We start from the raw sequence: 25,459 nt of genomic DNA, 5'->3' as shown, positions 1-25,459 counted from the left end.
TATAAAAGCGTGTTTTACTAGTGTTTTTTAAACTATAAATTTATTTTATACTTTTTAGTCGTTAATAATGAAATATCATTAAAATTTAAACATAAATTTATTTCAAGTAGGCGAATTTCGCAAGCCATTTGTGGCTTAACACGTATTGCTACTTAATTATAATTAATACCACCTGATGTATTTGTATAGGTACCAAGTTTATCGCAATAAAGTCATTCATTGATTCATTGAATTTTTATTTTTATTTCAATTTATATTTTATTGATCCCACATTCTCTCCATCTCCGCCAGTGTGTCTGTATTGCATGGTGTTTTACCTGTCAGCTTAGAACAATCTAGCTCTTCTATCTGGAGAGCACTAAGTGATTTTACTCTACTCAGGGCCACATGCGCTTGTCCAACCGCAAAAGTACGGGACCCCAAGTACACCACTGCGTAGTGCCTTGCATCTTGTGCACGGTAGATGCCCAACTTGAAATCACTAGGAGCCAATGCCGGCCTGTGCAATCGATTAGGGTTGTGTGGGTTGGTTGAGAGAATTTGAGTTTTGGCAGGTTTGGGAAGAAATTTTAGCATGTAGGGAAAAAATGGCGAGCGTAGCGAGCGCGAAATTTTTTGCGCGCTAATTTGAAGATTAATGCAATACAGAAATTAAAGATTTCATCTTACAGAGTAGGAAAGAGACAAAGGGTTGAATTTTCTCAGTCACACTCTGGTATAATTACGTGGGGTTGAACCTGGATATGGAACCTGGACGCGACATTTTGCTAAGCAACTAAAAGACTGACAGTGGCTCTGGGATCTGTAGACCTTCGGCGACATGCTTAGCAGTGGCGTGGAGTGAAAATTTTCGTTGATAAAGCCAACCCTCCCACCCCCCACCTTATTTTCGCTCTTAAGGGTCGCACGAAAACCCACACCCACCTTTTTTATATACTACGTGGATCTTTCTTTTGGGGGGGGGAGGGGCTTCGCCTCCCGAGCCCCTTTATTTGCTCTTATGGGTCTTAAGAAAATCCTATCCCAACTTATTTTAAATATTACGTTGCTCTTTCTTTTATGCGGGGGCTTCGCCCCCCGAGCCCCCATTATTTGCTCAGAAGGGTCTCAAGAAAACCATATCCCAACTTATTTTAAATATTACGTTGATCTTTCTTTAATGCGGGGGGCTTCGCCCCCCGAGCCCCCCTTATTCTTACTCTTCAGGGTCACAAGAAAACCCTAACCCAACTTATTTTCCATACTACGTTGGTGCTTCTTTTTTGCTAGGGGCTTCGCCCCCCGAGCTCCCCTTTATTTGCTCTGAAGGGTCTCAAGAAAACCCTATCCCAACTTATTTTAAATATTACGTTCATCTTTCTTTTATGCGGGGGGCTTCGCCCCCCGAGCCCCCCTTTATTTGCTCTTAAAGGTCACAAGAAAACTCTATCCCAACTTATTTTAAATACTACGTTGATCCTTCTTTTTTGCGGGGGGCTTCGCCCTTCGACCCGTAGTCACAAGAAAATCCTATCCCAACTTATTTTAAATACTACGTTGATCCTTCTTTTTTGCGGGGGGCTTGGCCCCCCGAACCCCCCATTATTTGCTCTGAAGGGTCTCAAGAAAACCATATCCCAACTTATTTTAAATATAACGTTGATCTTTCTTTTATGCGGGGGGCTTCGCCCACCGAGCCCCCCTTATTCTTGCTCTTCAGGGTCACAAGAAACCCCTAACCCAACTTATTTTACATACTACGTTGATCCTTCTTTTTTGCGGGGGGCTTCGCCCTTCGATCCTTAGTCACAAGAAAATCCTATCCCAACTTATATTAAATACTACGTTGATCCTTTTTTTGGGGGGCTTCGCCCCCCGAGCCCCCTTTATTTGCTCTGAAGGGTCTCATGAAAACCCTATCCCAACTTATTTTAAATATTACGTTGATCTTTCTTTTATGCGGGGGACTTAGCCCCCCGAGCCCCCCTTTATTTGCTCTTAAGGGTCACAAGAAAACCCTATCTCAACTTATTTTAAATACTACATTGATCCTTCTTTTTTGCGGGGGCTTCGCCCCTCGACTTTCCCTTTATTTGCTCTTAAGAGTCACAAGAAAACCCCATCTCAACTTATTTTAAATACTACGTTGATCCTTCTTTTTTGCGGGGGGCTTCGCCCCCCGAGCCCCCCTTATCCTTACTCTTCATGGTCACAAGAAAACCCTAACCCAACTTATTTTACATACTACGTTGATCCTTCTTTTGGGGGGGCTTCGCCCCCCGAGCCCCCCTTTACTTGCTCTTAAGGGTCACAAGAAAACCCTATCCCAACTTATTTTAAGTACTACGTTGACCCTTCTTTTTTGCGGGGGGCTTGGCCCCCCGAACCCCCCATTATTTGCTCTGAAGGGTCTCAAGAAAACCATATCCCAACTTATTTTAAATATAACGTTGATCTTTCTTTTATGCGGGGGGCTTCGCCCACCGAGCCCCCCTTATTCTTGCTCTTCAGGGTCACAAGAAATCCCTAACCCAACTTATTTTACATACTACGTTGATCCTTCTTTTTTGCGGGGGGCTTCGCCCTTCGATCCTTAGTCACAAGAAAATCCTATCCCAACTTATATTAAATACTACGTTGATCCTTTTTTGGGGGGGGGGCTTCGCCCCCCGAGCCCCTCTTTATTTGCTCTGAAGGGTCTCATGAAAACCCTATCCCAACTTATTTTAAATATTACGTTGATCTTTCTTTTATGCGGGGGCTTCGCCCCCCGAGCCCCCCTTTATTTGCTCTTAAGGGTCACAAGAAAACCCTATCTCAACTTATTTTAAATACTACGTTGATCCTTCTTTTTTGCGGGGGCTTCGCCCCTCGACTTTCCCTTTATTTGCTCTTAAGAGTCACAAGAAAACCCTATCTTAACTTATTTTAAATACTACGTTGATCCTTCTTTTTTGCGGGGGCTTCGCCCCCCGAGCCCCCCTTATCCTTACTCTTCATGGTCACAAGAAAACCCTAACCCAACTTATTTTACATACTACGTTGATCCTTCTTTTGGGGGGGGGCTTCGCCCCCCGAGCCCCCTTTACTTGCTCTTAAGGGTCACAAGAAAACCCTATCCCAACTTATTTTAAATACTACGTTGACCCTTCTTTTTTGCGGGGGGCTTCGCCCCCCGAGCCCCCCTTTATTTGCTCTGAAGGGTCAAAAGAAAACCCTAACCCAACTTATTTTAAATACTACGTTGATTTTTTTGGTAGTTCCAGTTCATATCTTCCGGCTTCATCATCAGACCTTGAAACCTTATCGTAGTCAAAGTTCATTACAAGACTTTTCTAAGAAACCTAAAAACAGCTATGATACGATGTTCCATCATGTAGTTCCAGTTCATATCTTCCAGCTCCATCATCAGACCTTGAAACCTAATCGTAGTCAAAGTTCATTACAAGACTTTTCTAAGAAACCCAAAAACTGCTATGATACGATGTTCCATCATGTAGTTCCAGTTCATATCTTCCGGTTCCATCATCAGACCTTGAAACCTAATCGTAGTCAAAGTTCATTACAAGACTTTTCTAAGAAACCCAAAAACAGCTATGATACGATGTTCCATCATGTAGTTCCAGTTCATATCTTCCGGCTTCATCATCAGACCTTGAAACCTTATCGTAGTCAAAGTTCATTACAAGACTTTTCTAAGAAACCCAAAAACTACTATGATACGATGTTCCATCATGTAGTTCCAGTTCATATCTTCCGGCTCCATCATCAGATCAGTTCAACAGTACCATATTATTGTATTGTCATCAGAACTACATACAGCTGCCAATTTTCATTACGCTACGATCCTTGGAAGATGGTTAAATTAGCCTCCTTAGATTCCATTACATAGTTACATACACGACGACCTAATAAAAGCGTGTTAAAAATAGTGATCCTTCAGCCTGATTCTTGTCTAGCACCTTGATAGTAGCACCAGTGGCCCAGAGTGAGAGTTGAAATCGTGGAAAAAGCTAATAAATCACATTTAATAAATAAACTGATTAAACTTACCGACACGCGTAGTGTTAGGTTTGTAGCAGTTTTGTAGCATTGCCGGAGTCGTCATCGGCGTCGTGGAGTCCATAAAATGTCCACAATCAGAAATTACTATATGTATAGGCATTAGGCACAAACCATACCACAATCAATATTCTGTTAAAACCGTAATCAGTAAACTATATTTTGGATAACATATTTTTAAACCACTGACGTGACGCTCTACAACGTGACAGTTAACAATTTTTTTTAAATTGCGGTCGTAGGATTTCATAATTAGTTTGTATTCTTTTTCCCCTCACTAGCTCGGAAACACGTGCTTTGTCCTTTAATACCAGCGGGTAAAAACGCATTTTATCCACTAGTGGGTAAAGTAATTTGACCTTGAATAAAGTCAAATTAACAGCTTTAAAATTGATAAAAGTAGATGAATCTAGTAATAAAGATGATTTACCACCTGTTGAACTACTGGAAGCAGTGATAAACGCATTTTTTGCGTTGTAGTTTCCTCGCTACAGTGAGGGGAAAAGTTTTGTGTTACACTCGGGTGCAAATGTATTTTACTTCTCGTGTGTTAAAAAACTCGCAAGTTCCGGATTCTATTCTCGAACCACTCGCTTCGCTCGTGGTTCATCTATAGAATCCTTTCACTTGCTCGTTTTTCAATTCCACACTCGGCGTTAAAATACAACTTTGCCCCCTTGTATAACAATATAAATAGTTTTACAATGCTGCGACCTTTGTGTTAATTGTCAAAATCTCAAAAAGTCATGAACTGTCATAGAAATGTAAACAAATCAATTACTTCGTCATTAAAACATAACAAAAATGATCTTTGTTGTTGTCCTCGTCCTACAGTATCCTGAAGGTACATAGCGCCTCCAGAAGATCTTTCCACATAGGAAGTCGTCATGGTCTCGTTCCAGTTCATTCCTAATATGATTTAACGGCACAAACTGGCCGCCCAGCACAAAGCACTAATTTTCAACTCTTTTTCAACTGTACCAATCGTTTCCAGCTCCACGTGGACACCGGTCACCCGCCGTGCCTGTTCCAAGCGTTGTGCACGTGCTCAAAGCCGGCCGGGGACCTGGGCATAGTCACGTGCAAGAACGTGCCCATCCTGCGCGTACCCGCCGCCGTCAATAGCTCCAAGGTGTTCACGTTGCAGCTGACTGGGAACAGGATTAGAGACCTGGACCCACACTTCTTCCAGACTACTGGTATGTTATGGTCGTCAGCCTTGTACTTCTGTTTAAAACTATTGCAGCATCCATTAAATTGAAGTAAACCATCAACATACGAACCTACATTATTTGGAAGCTAGTTAATCTTATAATTACCTATTGTACAAAGGGTAAACCTTGTATTTGGCAGTATATTAGAGAAGAAAGCTTGTGACGTTTCAATGTCTATATCCATAATATACATATATTGTCAATTTCTTGGACAAATGTAATGAACAATCCATTTCAGCCCGTTGCAATAATGATAGTAGCCGTTTAAAATCATCGTCGTTGTCAAAAAATTGGAAATTGACATGGCACATTCATAAACCAGCAACTGCGAATGCAAATTACTTTAAAATATAATTATGACGTGATCTTGTTTTTGTGCATCAGATCAAATAAATCAAATTGCCTTCCAGAATCTTAGTTTCGCGTCGTAAATAACATAGCAAACAACACATTTATTTTTAAAATAAATGTAAGTATATTATTAAGAGTTTAAGGATGAAATTATAAAACCTGCATAACATTCTACATTTCATTTTCATACAATTTTAATAATCGAACGTATGTTGCAGGACTGTATAAACTGGCGATAAACCAGAATCCCCTGGAAACGATCCAAGAGGAGGCGTTCTACGGACTGGACAACACTCTGTGGGAATTGGAGCTCAAACATGACGGGCTTACTGCCGTCCCGAGTCGATCCCTGCGCTATCTGCAGAAACTGAGGCTGCTAGATCTTACTGGTAAGTTTAACTTCTTAGTTACTAAAATTTCTTTAAAATATACACTTGTGCAGACTAGTGATAAATGGAAATTGTCTGTCTGGAAACAGTTCCAAAAGGAGGCGTTCTACGCACTGGACAACACTCTGTGAGAGCGGAAGGTCATACACGACGGACTCATGGGTTCTTTCATTCAACGGAATACTTAGAACCATAACCGTTGAATGCAGTTTTATTAAGTAGGCCCACTAGCTAGTATTAAAGTTTCGCTGCAAACGCACAAGTGCTTTTGTACGTTTCTCCGCATTTTAGTTTTGTCCCCGCTAACTGGCTTTGCGCACGCGACACAATAAGCGGACACCCTGAAAATTAGGTGTTGACCGATGTTCCGATCCATTCTGTGTATGTAATGCAGAATTCAGAGTCTATTTCCTTTCCTATCTGTTTTTTTTTTGTTCTTGTCATCGTAATTTATTGTGAATCACCTACTAACAGCATACTCTCTTCCACTATTCCAGGTAACGAAATCACAGACATATCAGGCGACAACTGGCGAGGCCTAGAGAACACGCTCCAGACCCTGGTGCTGGCAGACAATTCCATCGCCAACCTGCCAGTGGACGCCTTCGCTGGACTCCCCATGCTGGAGACCTTGGATCTGCGGGGCAACCACCTGGCTATCATCGAGGCGGGCGTCTTTAGAGATGGCATGAGCAGGCTTAATAAGGTTGGTAACAAGGAGTCTTCCCAGCTTTAGTCGAACATCTTTCTTTAAAATACCAAATAGGTACTTTGTTGCAGCCATAGGTCGCTTCATTCAGTCGTTGATGCGCGAGTTTTAGGTTTTAGAAATCGAATGTTTAAAAGATGACAATATTACGGACCCAGGCGCCCGTATTACGTATCCGTGAATGACACGGACTGTAACTCTCATTATTACCTCTTTCTTAACTTGCCAAAAATTGTGAACGTGATATCATGAACTCTTTGAAAATCTTGCATGATCCTGTCAAATCAGGGAGTACTGAAACTAAGTATTTAATAAAATACGCGTGCCTATAGGTAATTCCACGGAGGTTGAAGTGAATGATAACACACACAGCTAAATGAAGATTAGTACTGATTGCAAAAAAATGAATGAATGAAATGAGTGAGTGAATGTAAAAAAACGATTAATATATTTTTGAAAAACATTATTATTTATTGATATACTTATCATTAATGGTATGAAAAGCAGTAAAAAATAATGAACAAATCCTTATATAAACTACCTTCACTTGGTATATCTTCATCTGATTCGTTAGGATTGATTATAAGGTTTGGGTTTTCGGTTAAATCATCTATCATAGGTTCCCTTTCCCTATATCTTTTTTCGTTTTCTTGGGTTTTTCTGAAAATACTGTGAAACGTTTCTTTATCAAGTGCTGCTATTTCTTCGTTTAATTTTCTCATGACGCTATTAAATGTGAACTCAGTATTACTAGCTGGATGTCGCGGTGGCACGAATAAAATTTTGCTAAGGTCAAACGATATTATTTTATTAAATTAAATTATCCGGTGAACTTTATAGCTCATATGAAATTTCACTTCCAAATAAGTATTCAGCTATCGATATATTTTATATCGGAAGGATGTCCCTATGTTAATTGACGTTATTGCTACCGCGACTTCTATGTCTGCTAATAAGTAATGAAAAAATAAGTAAACACCATTTTAACAGCTACGATGATAAAATAAGGCAATTTATTACATATTATCTTTGATTACTACAATTAATATTAAAATCATAATCTGACAATTAATTAATCACATACGAGATATTTTATTTTCTGTTTAGTTTGAAAATTGTTCTATAGACGTAATTCTTAACAAAATAGTAAATAGAAACTTTTTGGTCTTTCTTGCTATTCACTGTTGAATCTGCAGTCGGTACACGGTAAGAACACTAATTTCAAAATCTCGTTGTCATTACATGACAGTGTTATAGTGTGCGTGGCCTCAACTGAGTTGAAACTACCTATACGCGTAATTCTTTTAATGGCTGAACATCATTGTTAACAATATGATTTCTCATTACAGCTGTTGCTCGGTGACAACCAACTGAGCTACATCCCGTACGAGGAGTTGGCTCCTCTGCGGCAACTGAGGATTCTGGACCTTTCCAACAACGTCATCAAGCAGGTTCCACCGCTGCACGACATTAACGGCGTCAGACTGTCTTTGGATGTCTTAAAGTAAGGACATCATTTAACTGTCAAACTCTATTTAATGACGTCGAAGACGAAGGATTGCGTGCGTGTCCTTAATGAAAAATATTTTAAAATTGGCAATTGACAGGTATTGAATATTGGGTAACAGGTGTTGATGAATATTTTAGCCATAAGCTTTTTAAAGCGAGCGTTGTTTCAGTCAGGATCCGATAAAATTTTATACGGAATTTAAGGTTTAATATTCTCCTAATATGTTTCAGGTTGGACAACAATGTCATCAAAATGCTGTATCCCGGATCATTCAAGAACTTCTACGTTCTGAATCAAACATCACTTGATGGAAATCCCATTTATTCCCTTAGGGTAAGTGATGGAAATCTGTCGGGCGTCACAGTAAAAAATTGCAATGGGTAGATTGCTTAGTAGTAGTCAATACATTATATTTAAGAAAACTAGTGTTACCTACACATAATATTTTACTGGTTAGAGAAAAAGGTCTTAGATCCGCACCCTGTTTCGGAGCCTGGAGAGATGATGTACAGTCAACCAATTGGAACCCTAGGCCTCTGGAGAACTATGTCAAGTGAGTTGGAAGTCATTTATACATATGAAAAGGGTGCCTACGCAGCAAACTTACTCTAAAAAAGACCTGGAGGTTCTGGAGAACTAAGGTAAGGCTAAGGTTACATAATACAATAAGTATTGTCAAAAGTATAGTGACGTTATAAATCAGATTGTAAGAAATCTCTTACTGCTTATCATTTTGACATGGTTGTAGAGTGGCCTAGGGTTCCAATTGGTTGACTGTACACACTATATCTGAAAAACATGTTTGCTGATTTTTCTTTTAGATTTATTTAAGATCCCTTCAATTAATTTAAATTTTGACATATTATATTACAGGAAGACGCATTCCGCAACGCGAAGATCCGGACCCTATCCCTCCGCGACTGCGGTATCACGGAGCTGTCTCCAGCCGCCTTCGCTGGGCTGGAGAACAGTCTGGTGACCCTCGACCTGGCTGAGAATAACCTCACCATGATCTCCAAGTTCATGCTCAATAAGCTGGACGCGCTACGGTTCTTGAACCTGAAAGAAAACAAGGTAGGTAGTTATAAAGTTTGTTTCTAACTTTAAAATATTGATACGATATGATGAAAACTTGTCTCACATCATTGCTAACTTTAAAATATTGATACGATATGATGAAAACTTGCACTGCCTCCCACGATACATTTCAATTAACAGGCAATTAATTGAAATGTATCGCAGTGCTTGTATTGTTAGCCGATTAAATCACTTGAAAGCATACCGTTAGTACCGATACAGGAGGGCGATTTTTTAATCTCGCATACGGGATTTTGTCACTAAACCACCGGTTGAAAACGGTGACTTGCTTATTATTTTCAGTGACAATTTTCTGAATTCGAACGCGTAAGACTCAAAAATCTGCCCGCAGGTGTCACTCATACCATACCAGACCAACTATAAATGTTTCGTTCATTACATCCAACTTTCGTGAAACTCACATCAATCTACTTATGACTAATGACTATACATAAAGATACAAATCTTTATTCAGGAATACATTAACACATACCGTAAAACACCATATCTTCGCCTACTTTTTCTCATATATTTTAAGTTTCCTCTTTAACTGAATATTTTTTATGGTGACACTAGTGTCAAAATGATATATAATGTGGCAATACCTGAGCTTAATACAAAAACGATTCAATTGTATGTATATATATATATATACCTTAAAATCGAGCCTAAAGTCAGTAGGCAAAGTTTTGGCTTTTTGCCTAACTTTGCCTACCCTAACAATTATGACTGAACAGAGGCACATGACATCAGATTTAAGTTCTACCCTCTATATGATTTACATAATTTATATTGAATCGTATGCAGGAGTTATTAAGGTACAAATAAGCACAAATGTTCATCATAGGCAAAGATAGGAAGGCATCCGGAGAGTTTTCATACAAAACACGCTGGTACTTCAGGGTTGTCAAAAATCATGTTACCTACCCAAATGTCTGAAACTAAAGATAATTTTTGGGGTTCATCTAAATACATGTATACAAGGTGCTCGCGAGGAACCCGCATAACTTGAACCACGCGTATCTGAGGCAAAAAGAAAGAAAAAATGTTATATGAATTTTAAAATTTTTCGCCAAAAAAAAAAATTTTTTTGTTTTTTTTTACTTTTTTGGACGTATTTTCACATAAAAAAAAATTTTTATCCATAAAGTTGGCAATTAAAATGAGTTCCTTCATTTATTTTTCTAAAAACCAAATTATTTGGAAGTTTTTCTTGTCACATTTTGACATCTATCAATGACTACTGTGAGACTATGCTCCACAATTGCGCATCAGCGCCGTTAAGAAACCTTTTCTACTGAGTAACAATACGGAAATGTTTTTTTTAAATTGGCAATAACTCTGAAACTAGACGAAATCTAGAAAAGTTTATATGACATTTTAGTCTTAAAATGTGACCAAGAATATGCCGTTAAAGTTATTTGGGTTCCTCGCGAGCACCTTGTATAAAAGACATTTCAAAATCAACGTCAAAATATTTTTAATAAGTAATATTAATTGAATTTTCGACAGAAAAAATGGCTGATCTAAAGGTCGAAAATAGATAAATCAAGTTGCACAACTGTATGGGCGAAGCTTCCATGTTATATAATTTTTTTGGCTCCAATTATACCTTCACATCGTTGCCACTCCTTATCCGTGAGACGTAATCCAACACGTTCGATTTTCCTGGCTATTGTAGTAACTACATACCTCCCTATATATTTTTCCTTTAATATAAAAAAAAGATTCATAGTATCACCACTTAATAGGTATCTTCTTCTTCTTTGCATCCTGTTACCCTCTGCTGGGGTGTAGGGCTCGAATCATATTTTTTCTCCATTTACTCCGGTCTTGGGCAGTTTGGGTGACCTCCTCCCACCCCATGCCTAGCACCCTGAGCTCCTGCTGAACCGAACGACGCCAGGTCGATTTAGGGCGGCATGGTTTGCGCTTTCAGGGTACATTCCAGGTGAGGGCCATTTTGGATAGGTGGGTATCAGGTTTTCTGAGGATGTGTCCAATCCAATGCCATTTCCGCGTCTGTATTTCTTCTTGTACGGGTGCTTGTCCAGTTATTCTCCATAAGTGGGCGTTTGTGATCCAGTTAGGCCAAAAGATACACAGGATCTGCCTCAAGCGTTTGTTCACAAACACTTGGAGTTTTGAAATTAGGTCTTTGCGGACAAACCAGGTCTCACACCCGTACAGTAATACGGCCTTTACATTGGAATTGAAAATCCTCAGTTTAGTTCTTCTAGTCAGGGTCGAGGAGCTCTACACCGGTTTAAGCTGACCGAAAGCGGCTCGGGCTTTGTTTATTCGAGATTCAATGTCAGCTTCAGTTCCTCCACTCTGGTCAACGATACTGCCCAGATAGCAAAAGCTGGTCACTTTTTCGATTGGGTTCCCTTTGATTAGCATTGGAGTTGAATCGGTAGTATTTTGGCGCATTTCCTTTGTCTTGCGGTAGTTAATGCGCAGACCTTCCTTTTCATCCTCTTCTGCTAGTTCTTCTGCCTTGTTCTGGAGTTGCTCACGCGTGGTTGCTATAAGGCAAAGGTCATCTGCGAAGTCGATATCTTCTAGGTCCTTTTCAGATGTCCAAGGTAAACCTCTTCGTTCTCTGCTAGTGACCCTGCACATCACGTCGTCGAGCACCATTAAAAAGAGCAGAGGGGAAAGCAAACAACCTTGTTTGACGCCTGCCGTGACACTTATACTCTCGGTGAGTTTACTCTTGTGAAGCACTCTACACGATGATCCATGGTAGAGTGCTTTGATGATGTTGATTAGCTTGTCTGGCACGTCTTTGAGCTTCAGAACCCTCCATATGCTTGCCCATTTTACCCTATCGAAAGCTTTCTCAAAGTCTACGAATAGGGTAAAAACCTCACACTGCATCTCCTGATATTGTTCTAGGACCATTCGCAAAAGGTTTAACTGGTCCGCACAGGAACGCCCTGGTCTAAATCCCGCCTGTTCCTCCCTAAGCTTACTGTCAACTACTTTTGCCATCCTCGAGAGTAAGATCTTACACAGCACTTTTGAGCAAATGGGTAACAGATTGATACCCCTCCAGTTAGAGCATTGGGATAGGTCTCCTTTTTTGGGTAATTTTACGATGACGCCTTCCTTCCATGATGCTGGTACTTGTTCCTGTTCCCAAATGCGCGTCAATAGTGGCTCGAGAATGTCACCGGTCAGATGCACATCCGCTTTCAGAACTTCAGCCGTGATTCCGTCATTCCCTGGTGCCTTGCCAGACTTTAATGTTGCAACTGCTTTGATGCCTACCTAATAGGTATATATGTATATAGTGTCACGACACATTAAAATACTGCGTGTATTTACAAATACAAGATAGAACGATTATAATAAAAAAATGACGACAAAAACATCACATGCCTCAGGTGCCACAACAATGGTTAGCAGGATGGCCGAATCACATCACGTGGTGATTTTGTTTCGGTGTATCTTGAATGGAATATACTACACTCGTATGTACCTAGTGTACCTACACAAATAATTAACAGCAATCTTTACTAGACACATACCAATGGTTACAGTCTTACATTTAAATAAAATAAAGTTAATCCAATATAATATTTGCAAGTTTTTTTACTGGAAAACTTGACTAGAACATAACTTCCGATTTCTACTGCATTTGTTGCATTGAGTGCAAGGTGACAAGAAAAACTTTAAAAAAATTGGTTTTAAAAAAATTAAGAAACTCATTTTAATAGACAGCTTTATGAATAAAATTTACTTTTTATGTAGAAATACGTCCAAAAAGTAAAAAAAAAAAAAAATTTAGTAAAATATTTTTAAATTCATAATTTTTTCTTTCTTTTGGCTTCAGAAACGCGTAGTTAAAGTTATGCGGGTTCCTTGGTGCACCTTGTAGATTACTAACAATATTGAAATATTAACTAGTAAAAAACACAGTCAAATTTTTCTATTCATCTAAGTGACAGCCCTAGGGGTAGGTGAAGTTTGGAAGGACGATGTCATTTTGACCTCGCTAGCGATATTTTATAAGATATCTCTTTAACTAACAGTGAAATGTGAAAACTAATGTTTTCACGTGAAAGACCATTAAATTTCGATTACAGACTGATTAATTTTGTGGACTCACCTTTTTACCATGTGGCGCTGGGCACAAAAGTATTCGAGAGAATGAAAATATCTATCACACCCACCACTCTTTAAGGCACTATAAAGGTGAATAGGCGATAGGTAGACAAAAGTTTGTTGCAGGAATATTGCCACAAATAAATTTTGCAATAGATATGGTAGTTTAATATGTCACATTTGATACCAAGTATACTAGATAATTACATTTTTTAAATTTAGGCGAAGTTATGCTTGATAGGCGAGAATAGGGTGTTTTACGTACAAATTAATGCGTCTCATTTACTTCACAGGTGGACACAAACTTGATAGCTACAAACACACCCTCGGAGTTTTCGCAAGCTAACTTCAACAACTTTCAGTACAAGCTGTTCTACTTAGATGTCAGTGGGGCATCTTCTATCCAGATGAGCTTACAGGACGTGAGAAGGTAAATTAATATTTTTTTGATAGTTCATGCCGTCTTAAGAAGCGTACAGTATATCACCATATCGGCTGGTCTGTTATTTGGCTCGTACCCAGGTGGCTAATCCACAATCTCCATGGCAAACAATACGCAACTCTCAGCATCGCTCTGAGCGTTAGCGATTGGCCACTGGCCAGTTATTTTCAGCGAATAACTAACAAGCCGATATTGGTAATCTGTGAGCCTCCTTTAGAATTTTTTGTATATATGTGTACCTAATAAAAAATAGACCTACCTAGTAAGAGAAATATCAAAATTAAAACCTCTTATAATTTTTTTTCAGGATGAGATCTCTACGGTACTTAGCTGTAGGCAAACTTATCAGACGCAGTATCCGATCCGAAGACTTCTTAGAGTTTGGAGTGGAGTTGGAAGACCTCAAGATCTACGGGAGCACGATCGACAGAATCGAATCGAGCGCCTTCGAACACGTGCGGTCTATCAAAACATTGGACCTTTCTGAAAACGAAATCGACTTTATTGACCCCTTCGCTTTTGCTGAGGTACTGACACTGATTGAAAAAATTAACCTTGGTCAATTGTTAGTGATTCCGCTCGTGTGGACTACTTTGGCCCGATCGGCGATGAATCGATGATCAACCTGTCATATCTCCATTATTGGGTATTCGCGTTCACCTACACGAGCTTAGAAAGGAACGCGTTGTTCATAAAAATTTGATCGCCAGTTTCCGAAATGTGCCTTGGTCGTGGTGGTCAATTGTAAGTGATTCCGCTCGTGTGGAGGGTACTATGGACTGCTTTGGCCCATGATCGGCGATGATGGAGCGTCATTGCCATACTTGGGTATTCAGGCCTACATGAAAGGAAGTGGTGGCCATGATTGAGCGCGTGTTTGAAAAAAAAAATTAAAAATATTTTATTGGTAAAACAATGTTTGGATAACAATGTATATCTTGGAGTCTTCTATTGAGTATAAAATACCTGTGTCAGAAGACTCCGCTCTTCGATAACAGCTTGTATTTACACGATGGAATATTCTTTTATACTGTTCATCATTTCCAATTGTATATAGTAGCCGATATTATTGATATCTGGTTATGTATTGGAGAGTAATAGGACAATATTAATCATAACTTTTATTTTCTAGTTGCACAGTTTGACTACGTTGAAAATCGTCAACGGGTTAGCAGACAACGTGAAGATCCTACCTTTTGAACCACTTAAAGCTCTAATCGAGCTACAGTATTTGGATTTCAGTAATAACAAACTGAAGAATGTTCCCGACACGTCATTCCATTTCTTGTATAAACTGAGATCGTTAAACTTGCAAGACAATTATATTGACCACTTCTCGAAAGGGACACTGCAGGTAAGCAAATAATAAAATCCCTTAAGGCCACTTGCACCAACGAAAATGGAGGGTTAACCCACCATTTTATATGGAATTTGACAGATGACAGCCCATTACTTAGTAGGTTAGTACCCTCAGTTAGGTAAGTGGTTGATGCAAGTGGGCCTTATAGACTGAAAGAAATACTTATGGTGTTGTCTGCTGTCGTCGGCTTTCATGAACTATCTATATTTACTTTCGTATTTATATTAAATTTTTATTTTATGTTCGAAGAAGTTCGAAGATGTGTATTTGACATTTCCAAGTCCTTAGTACACCTATAACTAGTTTTTTCCATCTACTTACTCATAAACTACTTAATCATTATTACTTATAACAATTTTGTTTCAGGGTGACATTCACAAACAGCTGGAATCCGTTTACTTATCTCATAATCAAATGAGACAAATAGTACAGCACACTTTTGTCGATCTTAGAGAACTCCAGGAGATTTTCATCGAAGACAACTTAATTGAAATAATTCAAAGGAGAGCATTTACTGGTTTAGATAATCTGAAAGTTATAAAACTTAAAGGAAACATTATCAACGACATCACTGACGAAGCGTTCCAGAATTTACCTGCTCTTGCTGAGTAAGTACCTAAGAGTTACATTTTCTAATTATCTTAAAAAAACGTCACTTTTGACATAGGTAGTCACTACCAATTTAGTCCATTTTCCATCCAGTCCATATTCGATACGAATATCTATTTTTACTTATCTACATAAAGTTCGAATCAGGCTGCGTGTATGTATCAAATGGCACAAAATAGTTGAGAAATATTATGTATTTTTCCAGATTGGATTTATCCTTCAACAAACTGTTTATATTCAAGTTTTCGGTATTTGACCAAGTGGGGTCCGCAACGGCGTTGAAAGTAAATGCTTCATACAATGAAATCATTTCACTGGCGGATTCTAATGCGCCCAGTTTCTTCACGTCAAATTTCTATGCACCTCCTAAAGCACTTAGTAAGTATTTCCTAAGTTTTCTATGATTTATTAACTCTTTTCGAGGCTGCACTAATCGACAAACCATCTTTGTAGATTATTTTAATGAATATGTACCTACTTTAGCGTGTTTGTTGCTGTGCCTGGACAAGGATTGATAATTGTTTGTCACGATCGATTTTAACATCAATATTAGTTGCATGGCGTTTCTTTTTAGTAGTATTCATTTTTAACAGTAATACTACGAGTATTAGAATCATTGCACTGCAGACTGTTTTACTTATTTTACATTTTTCATCTACATGTATTATTTTAGCAGAATTTCATAAATCTTTTTGCATGCTTTAAATGTGCCTTATTTATTTTTCATCAAAGCTTTATAGTGCACGTTTTTATTTTTTTTGTTTCGCAACCAGGACTTATTTCAGATGAGGAATTTTCTTCTGAACAAGGTGATACTGATGTTGTATTCATGCTACTAAATGTGTCGTCCCTCTAATCAAGTACTTTTGACATAACATAAGTGTGTCACGAGGGCCTTTTTTTTTCAAAATTGTTTTCCCCACTTTTTTTGTAACATAGGTATTTTTTACGCGATTCATACTCAAAATCGCGAGGCCTTCGATCCTGATAGGAGGAAAAACATGTCCCAAGACTTCCATACATTTTTCAAACCTTCCATTCCGTTACCGCCATACAAAATGTATGAAAAAATTGGTAACGGAATGGAAAAAACCTTGAGCACTATTTTTCTCCTATGAGGATTGAAAGAGCTCTCGATTCTGATTGGAAGCCACATAAAAATTTCCAAATCCAAAAAAAAGTGGGGAGACAACTTAAAAAAAATGGCCCACTAATGCCTTGTTGTTTGCTAATATGAATGATAGAATTATACCATCTTTTGTATTATTAGCTAATTCCATGTCAATATCATCTTAATAAATCCACTTAAACCCAATTTAAAAATGGAGGTCCCCAGTTTTACAGTACTCTTTTAAAACTGTTCAATTATCAAAATAAACTATTTTAAGCTCGTCCTAAGTTCCTAACTTCCTAGTAGACCCGCTTACTAACGTTTATCTTTATTATTAGTAATTTTAAATAGAGATTGGATAAAGAGGTTCTATACAGCTACCACAGCCACTATTCAACTACCTACTTATTAGTCATTATCATTTCATGTGGCTTGGTTTGTACCGATAATATTTAGTTGCTCATGTTTCAGATCTGGGAACTGTGTCAGTAAATATCAGAGTATTGGATTTCTCTCACAATAATATTACGTACATTGCTCCGTATTACTTCAGGTAAATATGACTATGAAACAAAAAATAATTTTGAGCGGTACATATGTCGAATTTTGATACAAAATTATTGCAATTACTAGACTGGAAATAGTAGAAATAGATGTCTCAGTGCCGGACAATATTCGAATATATTGTACAGATTACAGAATTATGCGAATCTTGTAAATCAAACATAATCATATCTGATATTTTTACAGACATGCGGACTTAACTCTCTCGGAACTTCGGCTTTCACACAACTGGATTCGGAATGTCACTCGTGACGTTTTTGGATCTATGGTCATGCTGCAATATCTGGATTTATCTCATAATGAGATATATGACCTGGAATACGATTGCTTCAAAAAAGCTAAAAACTTGCAGGTATATTATGTATTTTTGGTTAAACCCTAGGAAAATTACCTACTTTGTGTAGTCGATTCACAGTCCCATGCCTATTTGACGAATATTCTCTTTCCGAACAGACTTCATGTGTATTGTATGTTTTTTTGTCAATGAAATTCGTATATTTCAGATATTGGATTTATCCCACAACCACCTGGTGGAAATTCCAATTGAGATATTCCACGACATGCAGTATCTGACGTCCGTTGACCTGTCTGACAATCGCCTTAGAAATCTACCTGACAATTTGATTATTTCACCTGCTTTGGAAAGGTATTTTTTTATACAAGAATAAAAAAAACATTAAATAAGATCCTTCTTGTAAAATTGAGATCAAGCAACATTATTTACAAGAAATTTAAATCGTTTTATTCGATTTATTTTATCTACCAATTTGGTAAATCAAAATAACAAAAGTGAATTTTATTTGTATCCAAACAACACTCAATATTTAAGTAACCAAACAATACATTTATAAGTAATTTGTGGTTACATGGATAATAACTCTTTATTCATTTTAGGTTTGACGTGTCCGAAAACCAGCTATCAAGACTCCCGACATCTGCTCTATCGTCTTCAGCTGCGGCCAATCTGGTCGAATTCGACCTCAGCAGTAACGACATCCCTTCGATTGCGATTGCTGACTTAGTTCAGAGATTTAAGGTACAACTTTTATATCTTTCTATTTCTGCATTGTAGTGTCGAAGATTTGGTTGAGACAGTTTGAAGTAGGTAGATAAACTAACAGCTTGATTTATTATGGAAACTGTAAATTCGATTCAATGGATTGCAAAAGTATTTATGTATGGATTTAAAATAAATTAATGTCTGAGCTAATTTTAGAACTTTGGAAAGTGTGTAAGGATTTTAAGTAAGAATGCAAAATCAGCCCTACCTTTCTCGCAAGTCCGAATATTTTATTGTACTTATATAAAAAAAAAATCTAATTCTGAAGAGGTATTTAGACGATCTATATTGTAGGCACAGCATCGTGTGTATTTTTTTGCCCTCGAGTCCACTGCTTTGCGTCAGTCGAAACACAGTGCCATAAAATATATTGATCGTCTAACTGGCTCTTAAGAAACACTCTAGGACTTTTGTGAAGCGTAAACTATTTCTTATAATAAAACTGTTTGAAGATTTCCCTTCGGCCGTAAATCCTTAGTTTGGTTTCAAATTAACAAGTTTGGTTTGTCTGCCATAAAATAACCGCAACCCTGTGTGCTTGGCGACTAACGAGTTCCGTAGCTGCCAGCGTGTGCGTAGTTGCTAATGTGTTGTCCTATCCCTGCATGTGTTGCCAGAACCCCGACCAAGTGGGCGAGTACTGGCCCGACGAACAGGACTACAGCGATGAGTACATGTACCACACGGCTAGACGAGACCATCAGAGAGTGTACCACCAAAAAAAACAATATCCGCAGAATATTCTGTTTAAGGTAGAACGTCAAAATTTTCAAAATTTTATTTTTTATGGTAGATTTACTACCTATTATTCGGTACCTATTCGATATACTACGGTACTTACATTAATTTTATCATTACTTTTCATACCATCCCATCGCTTTTCATTTATAATCGTTCCATTATTGGTTTGCTCAGGTCATTCATTTTCTTATTATTTTTCAAGTTATTGTAGAAAAAAATTAAGTAACACAATAAGTAAAAACTCTCTAAAAATATTTTTGCAGTCTCTGGCCTGGCTCGACTTGTCGGATAACCACTTGGTGCGTATAGAAGGCGGTGCATTCACAGCGTTGCCTAGGCTGCGATGGCTGGACCTTAGCCATAATTCTCCATTTAATTCTGGAGACCGGGAGAACAACGCTTTCAAGGGACTGGAGAGAAAACTTTTACACTTGGGCTTAAGAAATGTCAGCCTTTTGCAGGTATTTGCATCCCTAATCTATATCTCAACAATTATTTAATTTTCAAACGCAAAAATCATCTAATGACGTAATATTATTATATTTTAGGTACCAACGCTGCAGTTGCCAAAGCTAAAGAGTTTAGATCTGGCATATAACAATTTGCCATCGATTGCAACAGACGCTACAGCCAAACTGACTCATCTAAGAAAGCTGGATCTTTCATACAACGATCTTAGCACCGTGCCCGTGGTAAGATTTTATTATAAATAAAACTTGTAGTATACATACAGTTTAAATGTGTGCCTTTATTAATAAAATCAGTCCCGAATTTTGTAATAAGGCTTACCGTGACCCATAAGTGAGGACATTGGACATGGATCGGGAATGTTTTACATAATGGTTTAACTAAAGAACAGCTATAAGTAAAATCTTTAATGATCTGTGTCGCATAATAATGGAATGGAAACGACACACTACGCCATAATAAATTCGGTACGTGGATGATTTTCTATACTAATTTTGATATTAATTTCAGGCGACACACTCCTTGAACGAGCTGCGTTGGCTTTCTTTGTCAGGCAATCCTATAACAGCGTTGATGAATACTAGTCTTTACGGACTCTCACCGAGGATGGAATATATTGATCTCACTCATCTTCGATTGAAAATTCTTGAGGTATACTTCCATTCCAATCCACGTTGATCGTTTCGCATTTTTCGATAACGTATTTTATGATTTCTTTTTATTTCCAGCACGGTGTCTTTAACAAAATGTACGGACTTCGAACACTAAAAATTACTGTATACGATAACGTCAGAGACTTTAGTATTCCTAAAATGTTGACGCATAACGCTGCCTTGGAAAATCTTTTATTGGAAGTCGAAAGTCCAGCTGTTGAACTTGGTAAAGAGTTGAGTGGCCAGCTGCCGTGTAAACTTAGCAATATTACGATAACAGGAAGAGCAATGAAGTACCTATCACCATATCTGCTAAGCGTATGTATAAAATAATTTTCTTTTGATTGATAAAATGATCCACAATTTTAGTATTCTTAATACTATACTGAATATATGTTTTATCTTCAGGGCGTACATTCGAAAGTTCTGAAGCTTACGATTTTCAATACGAGCATAGAAGAGATACCACCTGAAGTGTTCTGGGGCCCCGGTCGCGTCAAGAACATAACTCTTGATCTGAGGTCGAATTATCTTATGAGGGCGCCCAATCCGGGGACAAGAGAATGGCCAGGAGTTCCCAACAGCATGTTCCTGCAAAATATTTTGATAGCTGACAATCCGATTTATTGTGATTGTGCAATTGGGTAATTATAATTAATGTTATTGTTTAGTAAATTGCATATTATAAAAGTCTCACTTTGTCTCTTGACGACAGGTCGACAACTTGACAGGTTATTCGTATAAATATCAAGCAAATCTAGTCATTTGAAGACTGCAACGCAAATAAAGTAACCAATGGATAGCTAATGTATTTTTAAGTAGAATTTTACTGATTTATGTATGTTTTACAGATGGATAGAAGCATGGGACCGCAAGAGAAGACAGTATCTTTGCGAAAGTCCCTCGAAGTGTGTGGCCACACGAGATGACGTCAGACTTGCGAGGTGCTCGTACTATGACAACAGAACGTTTAGTGATGTAAGTTTATAAAATTTTCCTCTACTCATAATACAATAACTAATATAACATCGCATTATTTATAAAGACGATTCAAGAAGGTTTGTATCTATTGGAATAACTTGTCGTTTGGACCTTTTCAGTGATGTTTTGAATGAATGTTGAAGTTGGAACTTTAAAAGATGTCACGGTCAAAATATTTTTTGGTCTTCAGGTGCTGAATCGAGATTTAGACTGCGGCTGGAGCAGTGGAATTAGAAGCATGCCCAATTATCTTATCGTTGCCGGCATGTTGCTCCTAACCTGCCTTTACGTATGAAGTCTATATTGGCTCCTTGGGGTATATGAAGAATTCCACCTCATCCTGGCACGAATATATGGAATTTAAAAAGCAACGTGCCATAATCTTTGAGTAATTAATTGCTCAACTGAGAAATAGACCTACCAGGACATCATGGTCCTATACCGTTATATCCAGAAGAGTGAGATGGTCAGTAGATTTCGAAATCAATTTTCTATCTGAGTGTACATGTGTGAATGGCCTACACCTACAACCCACTGAATCTCCCTAGACGTGCTCCCAAATAGCCAAATCTAGATCTTCTTAGTAAAATTAAGTGATATAGACACTGAGGTTAAAAATGTGAAGCTGAGTGAGATACGCGATTGATTATTTGTGAGTTTTGTAATTGATTGCATTCATACAACTTTAGTGTTGCCTGCTTTGCGTGATTAAGGCCTTGGTGGTTCTGACCCGCAGCGTCCACCACCAGTCCCGAATCGAATATTTTCAAACATAAATGTAGATACGGGCCGCTGAACGACATCCGCGGCGGGGCAGAATGCCCAAGACCTGGTTGGCAACTGATGTGATCTCAAGGGATTCAACGTATCCAACTGAAATGTGTTTCTCTTACAACTTGGTATACAAAGTTGGAACTTATTTTGAGTGTGCGTAGAATTAAGTGTATTATTTAGATATCACTCATTTCGTGCACTGCCTTACAAAAAACCTCTGTGATTATTGTCCGGAGAAATGTCCAACACTAAGGTGCGCTTGTAATAATATCGAAAAGATTAAAACATTTTAATCGTTTATGTGTGGAAGTGCACTTAATGCGTTTAGGAGTTGCATTTACGTCGGTTTAAGATTTGTTCGCAGGAAAGCAATGACTTAATATTTGATGGTATAAGTAGACTGCATTCGCTGGAATGAGATGTGTTCGTCCATTAATAAGGTTTACAATATTATTTTAGATGTATGGTTTGTGTATTAGTAACCTTTAGGTATAGGTTCTTTAATAGGTACTTTCTAATAGCCAATTAGATGACCACCTCCTGCATTGATTGTTTGTAGGATAACTGATATAACTACATACATATTGGATTACCTGTGCTCTTAACATTTGTACAAAAATAAATTTCAGATATTTTATCTATCTTATTAGGGTGTCTGGTCAAGATGACAATCGCTTGCACTACGATTGCAAATCGCTGTAAATACCGCTCTTCTACATTAGTGTGACATTGACAGTTGCGTTTCGAAGTGTAAACCATCGACATGTTGGCTATGCACCCAGAGTCTATTTCTCGTGAAGTTTAAATTATTAAGTCTGTATTCATTACATTCACATTTGATATTAGGTAGTATTAGTAAAGCTTTTAGGCTCCCCATCTTCTATCTATTGCCTACCTATAAATTTCAAAATCAGTGGAAATCATTTTACTAGTATTGGATACAGGATTAATGCAAATTTCCTCTTTAATACTGTTTCTCATAATTGTTTAGCTGTGTTTAAAGTCTATCAGGTTAACTGTTGAAACATATTTTATTGCGTATTGAATGTGAGTAGCTCTAATGGTATCTACGAACAATGTTCTCGTTGAGTCAAGATACACGTAAGGTAGGATATGAATGACTGATTTGACTATTATAGAACGGCGGGCAGGTTCTGTATTAAGTACGGCCTTTTTCACCTGGCAGGTAAGCATGGTCGCGCGATAAAAGATAAAAACATCAGGCCGTCCTGCACTATTCGTAAGTGCGACAGGGACGGCCTGATGTTTTATCATTTATCGCGCGACCATGCTTATACGCCTGATTATCAAGGTTTGATTAGTCCATTATTAGTTTTATATGTAATATAGGTATTACAGTGAGTGAGTTAACAAAAGGGCCTTTGGTCTTTAAAGCTGTCGAACTACAACTAAATAAGTATAATTATAAAGGGGCTTCTAAACGGGCCATATTTTCACTGCAATATGTGGCCGCCAACTATTGGTGTCTTTCTCTAATATGTGAGTAGATAAACCATCAAAAGCTACCATCCACATGCAGTGAAAATATCGCTAGTTTAGAAGCCACCTATGGGCATTTTCAGAATTTGGGACACCCCAATTAACGAATGTTGTTAACAAAAATTAACTCACTGTCAGTTTTGTGACGATAATTAAGCATGAAATTTCTATAAAAATATTGTTTTTGTGTTAATAACATAAACTTTAAGCGATAATCTACATTCTGAATGTGAAAAAAGTAAATTTTTGGACAGATTTTATGCTTAATTGTCGTCACAAAACTGACAGCGAGTTAATTTTTGTTAACAACTTACGCTAATTGGGGTCCCAAATTCTAAAAATGCCAATTTGTGAGCATTTTGCCTGCTCCTTTCCAAGGGGCGGCACATAACTTTAGCGCTGACGAAGTCTAAATCAGGTCTCTCAGGGGATTACAGGGGGTGAAGGGTATGCGTCCCAATGCGCAGCTATGCCCTCCACATTTTACTCAGCGCTAAAGTTATGTGCCGCCACTTGTACCTAATATCAAATGGAGGCATTTTCAGAATTTGGGTCCCCCCGATTAGCGTAAATTGTACTTGTTAACAAAACTTACTCGCTGTCAGTTTTGTGACGACAATTAAGCATAAAATCTGTATAAAAATGTACTTTTTTCACATTCTGAATATTTTTATTGAAATTTCGTGCTTAATTATCGGCACAAAACTGACAGTGAGTTAATTTTTGTTAACAACTTTCGCTAATTGGGGGGTCCCAAATTTTTAAAATGCCCATAGTTAAAGACTGTATTTAGACTACTTTAGTTACAGAACGTGCTTGCCGGTCTAATAATACCGTAAAGACGATGTGTTAATATACTTAAATCAAGTAAATTGCGTTTTAAATTTGTATATTTAAGTATATTTTAAAAACGTTTGACTTCCCAAAAAATTTAATGTTGAGGATATTTGTTTCTGATTATATTCAAGGCATGTACATTTGTACAGTTAGGTCCCTCTATAAGTAGGAAAACCTTTATACTTACTGTAGAGAATTGCTATAAAACACAAGTGAGAGACACGCTTATATTACTTAAATATGTGTATCTGACTTAAATGTGTCCAATCCTAGGCCACTGTAGAACCTCTTCATATTAAATGTCGAAGCACGTAGAAGTGACTTCTATGACAAATAGGTCACGGTGTCAATAAGACAGGGTTTTAGAATAGACTAGTATTCAAATTGGTTAACTGTACGTAAAATACGCTACTTACAAAGAAGTTTTTCATAAGATTTGATGTTGTATGTACCTAGTGCAGATAGTTAAATAGTGATTACTTATTTGTGGCCGTGCGTGACTTTCTCTGCATAATACCTAATATGTTTTTTCTATCAAGGATATACTAAATATTTACTCTTAATATACCTACATCATAATAGGTAAATACTGAAATACTCTAATATAAATGGTATTTTAGGTGTTTTATTGCAATTCTTGCATTGGCATGAGTGATTTCAATCGTATACCTCTTCTTCAGTGGTCCAGTGGAGGCGGTGTCAGGCCTACAAGACTTCTTTTGTTTTCAATGCCTTCTCTCATAAAACCTGTAATTTACATTAATATAGATTTAGATTTCTTTATTTCATAATAAAAATTACACTATAAATTTGTTACATGTCAAAGTTATGTTTATCTTCTCATCATGAACGTAAAATTAAAATTAATAAAAACTACAATTATTTGAAGACTGTCTTTTTGATGGACTTATGACGAATAATTTATTTTAATCAAATAAATTATTGTCATGAGTCA

The 25,459-nt window shown here is 37.7% G+C and overlaps 1 protein-coding gene across 3 annotated transcripts in view; it reads left to right on the top strand.

Annotated features, from left to right (window-relative positions):
- Positions 1 to 23,855, top strand: part of LOC125234976 (chaoptin) — a 75,043-nt gene extending 51,188 nt beyond the window's left edge. For 2 of the 3 annotated variants that reach the window (XM_048141408.1, XM_048141417.1), the window contains exons 4-26: positions 5,036 to 5,240; positions 5,825 to 5,995; positions 6,493 to 6,701; positions 8,054 to 8,208; positions 8,445 to 8,547; positions 9,088 to 9,288; positions 13,698 to 13,834; positions 14,154 to 14,373; positions 14,979 to 15,200; positions 15,573 to 15,814; positions 16,021 to 16,193; positions 17,398 to 17,479; positions 17,677 to 17,842; positions 17,994 to 18,136; positions 18,385 to 18,526; positions 19,168 to 19,302; positions 19,555 to 19,752; positions 19,840 to 19,983; positions 20,270 to 20,410; positions 20,488 to 20,730; positions 20,821 to 21,056; positions 21,264 to 21,390; positions 21,584 to 23,855. In XM_048141408.1, the coding sequence (XP_047997365.1) occupies positions 5,036 to 5,240; positions 5,825 to 5,995; positions 6,493 to 6,701; positions 8,054 to 8,208; positions 8,445 to 8,547; positions 9,088 to 9,288; positions 13,698 to 13,834; positions 14,154 to 14,373; positions 14,979 to 15,200; positions 15,573 to 15,814; positions 16,021 to 16,193; positions 17,398 to 17,479; positions 17,677 to 17,842; positions 17,994 to 18,136; positions 18,385 to 18,526; positions 19,168 to 19,302; positions 19,555 to 19,752; positions 19,840 to 19,983; positions 20,270 to 20,410; positions 20,488 to 20,730; positions 20,821 to 21,056; positions 21,264 to 21,390; positions 21,584 to 21,688 (3,900 nt within the window). In that variant the 3' untranslated portion in view covers positions 21,689 to 23,855. The remainder of the gene's footprint in view (positions 1 to 5,035; positions 5,241 to 5,824; positions 5,996 to 6,492; positions 6,702 to 8,053; positions 8,209 to 8,444; positions 8,548 to 9,087; positions 9,289 to 13,697; positions 13,835 to 14,153; positions 14,374 to 14,978; positions 15,201 to 15,572; positions 15,815 to 16,020; positions 16,194 to 17,397; positions 17,480 to 17,676; positions 17,843 to 17,993; positions 18,137 to 18,384; positions 18,527 to 19,167; positions 19,303 to 19,554; positions 19,753 to 19,839; positions 19,984 to 20,269; positions 20,411 to 20,487; positions 20,731 to 20,820; positions 21,057 to 21,263; positions 21,391 to 21,583) is intronic. The other variant, XM_048141425.1, reaches the window with a different exon arrangement.
- Positions 23,856 to 25,459: the final 1,604 nt, after the last annotated feature.

Source organism: Leguminivora glycinivorella, chromosome 2, assembly GCF_023078275.1.
Source record: "Leguminivora glycinivorella isolate SPB_JAAS2020 chromosome 2, LegGlyc_1.1, whole genome shotgun sequence".
NCBI lineage: Eukaryota > Metazoa > Arthropoda > Insecta > Lepidoptera > Tortricidae > Leguminivora > Leguminivora glycinivorella.
Note: the sequence above shows the minus strand (reverse complement) of the source record. Positions and strands in the feature narration are given on the sequence as shown.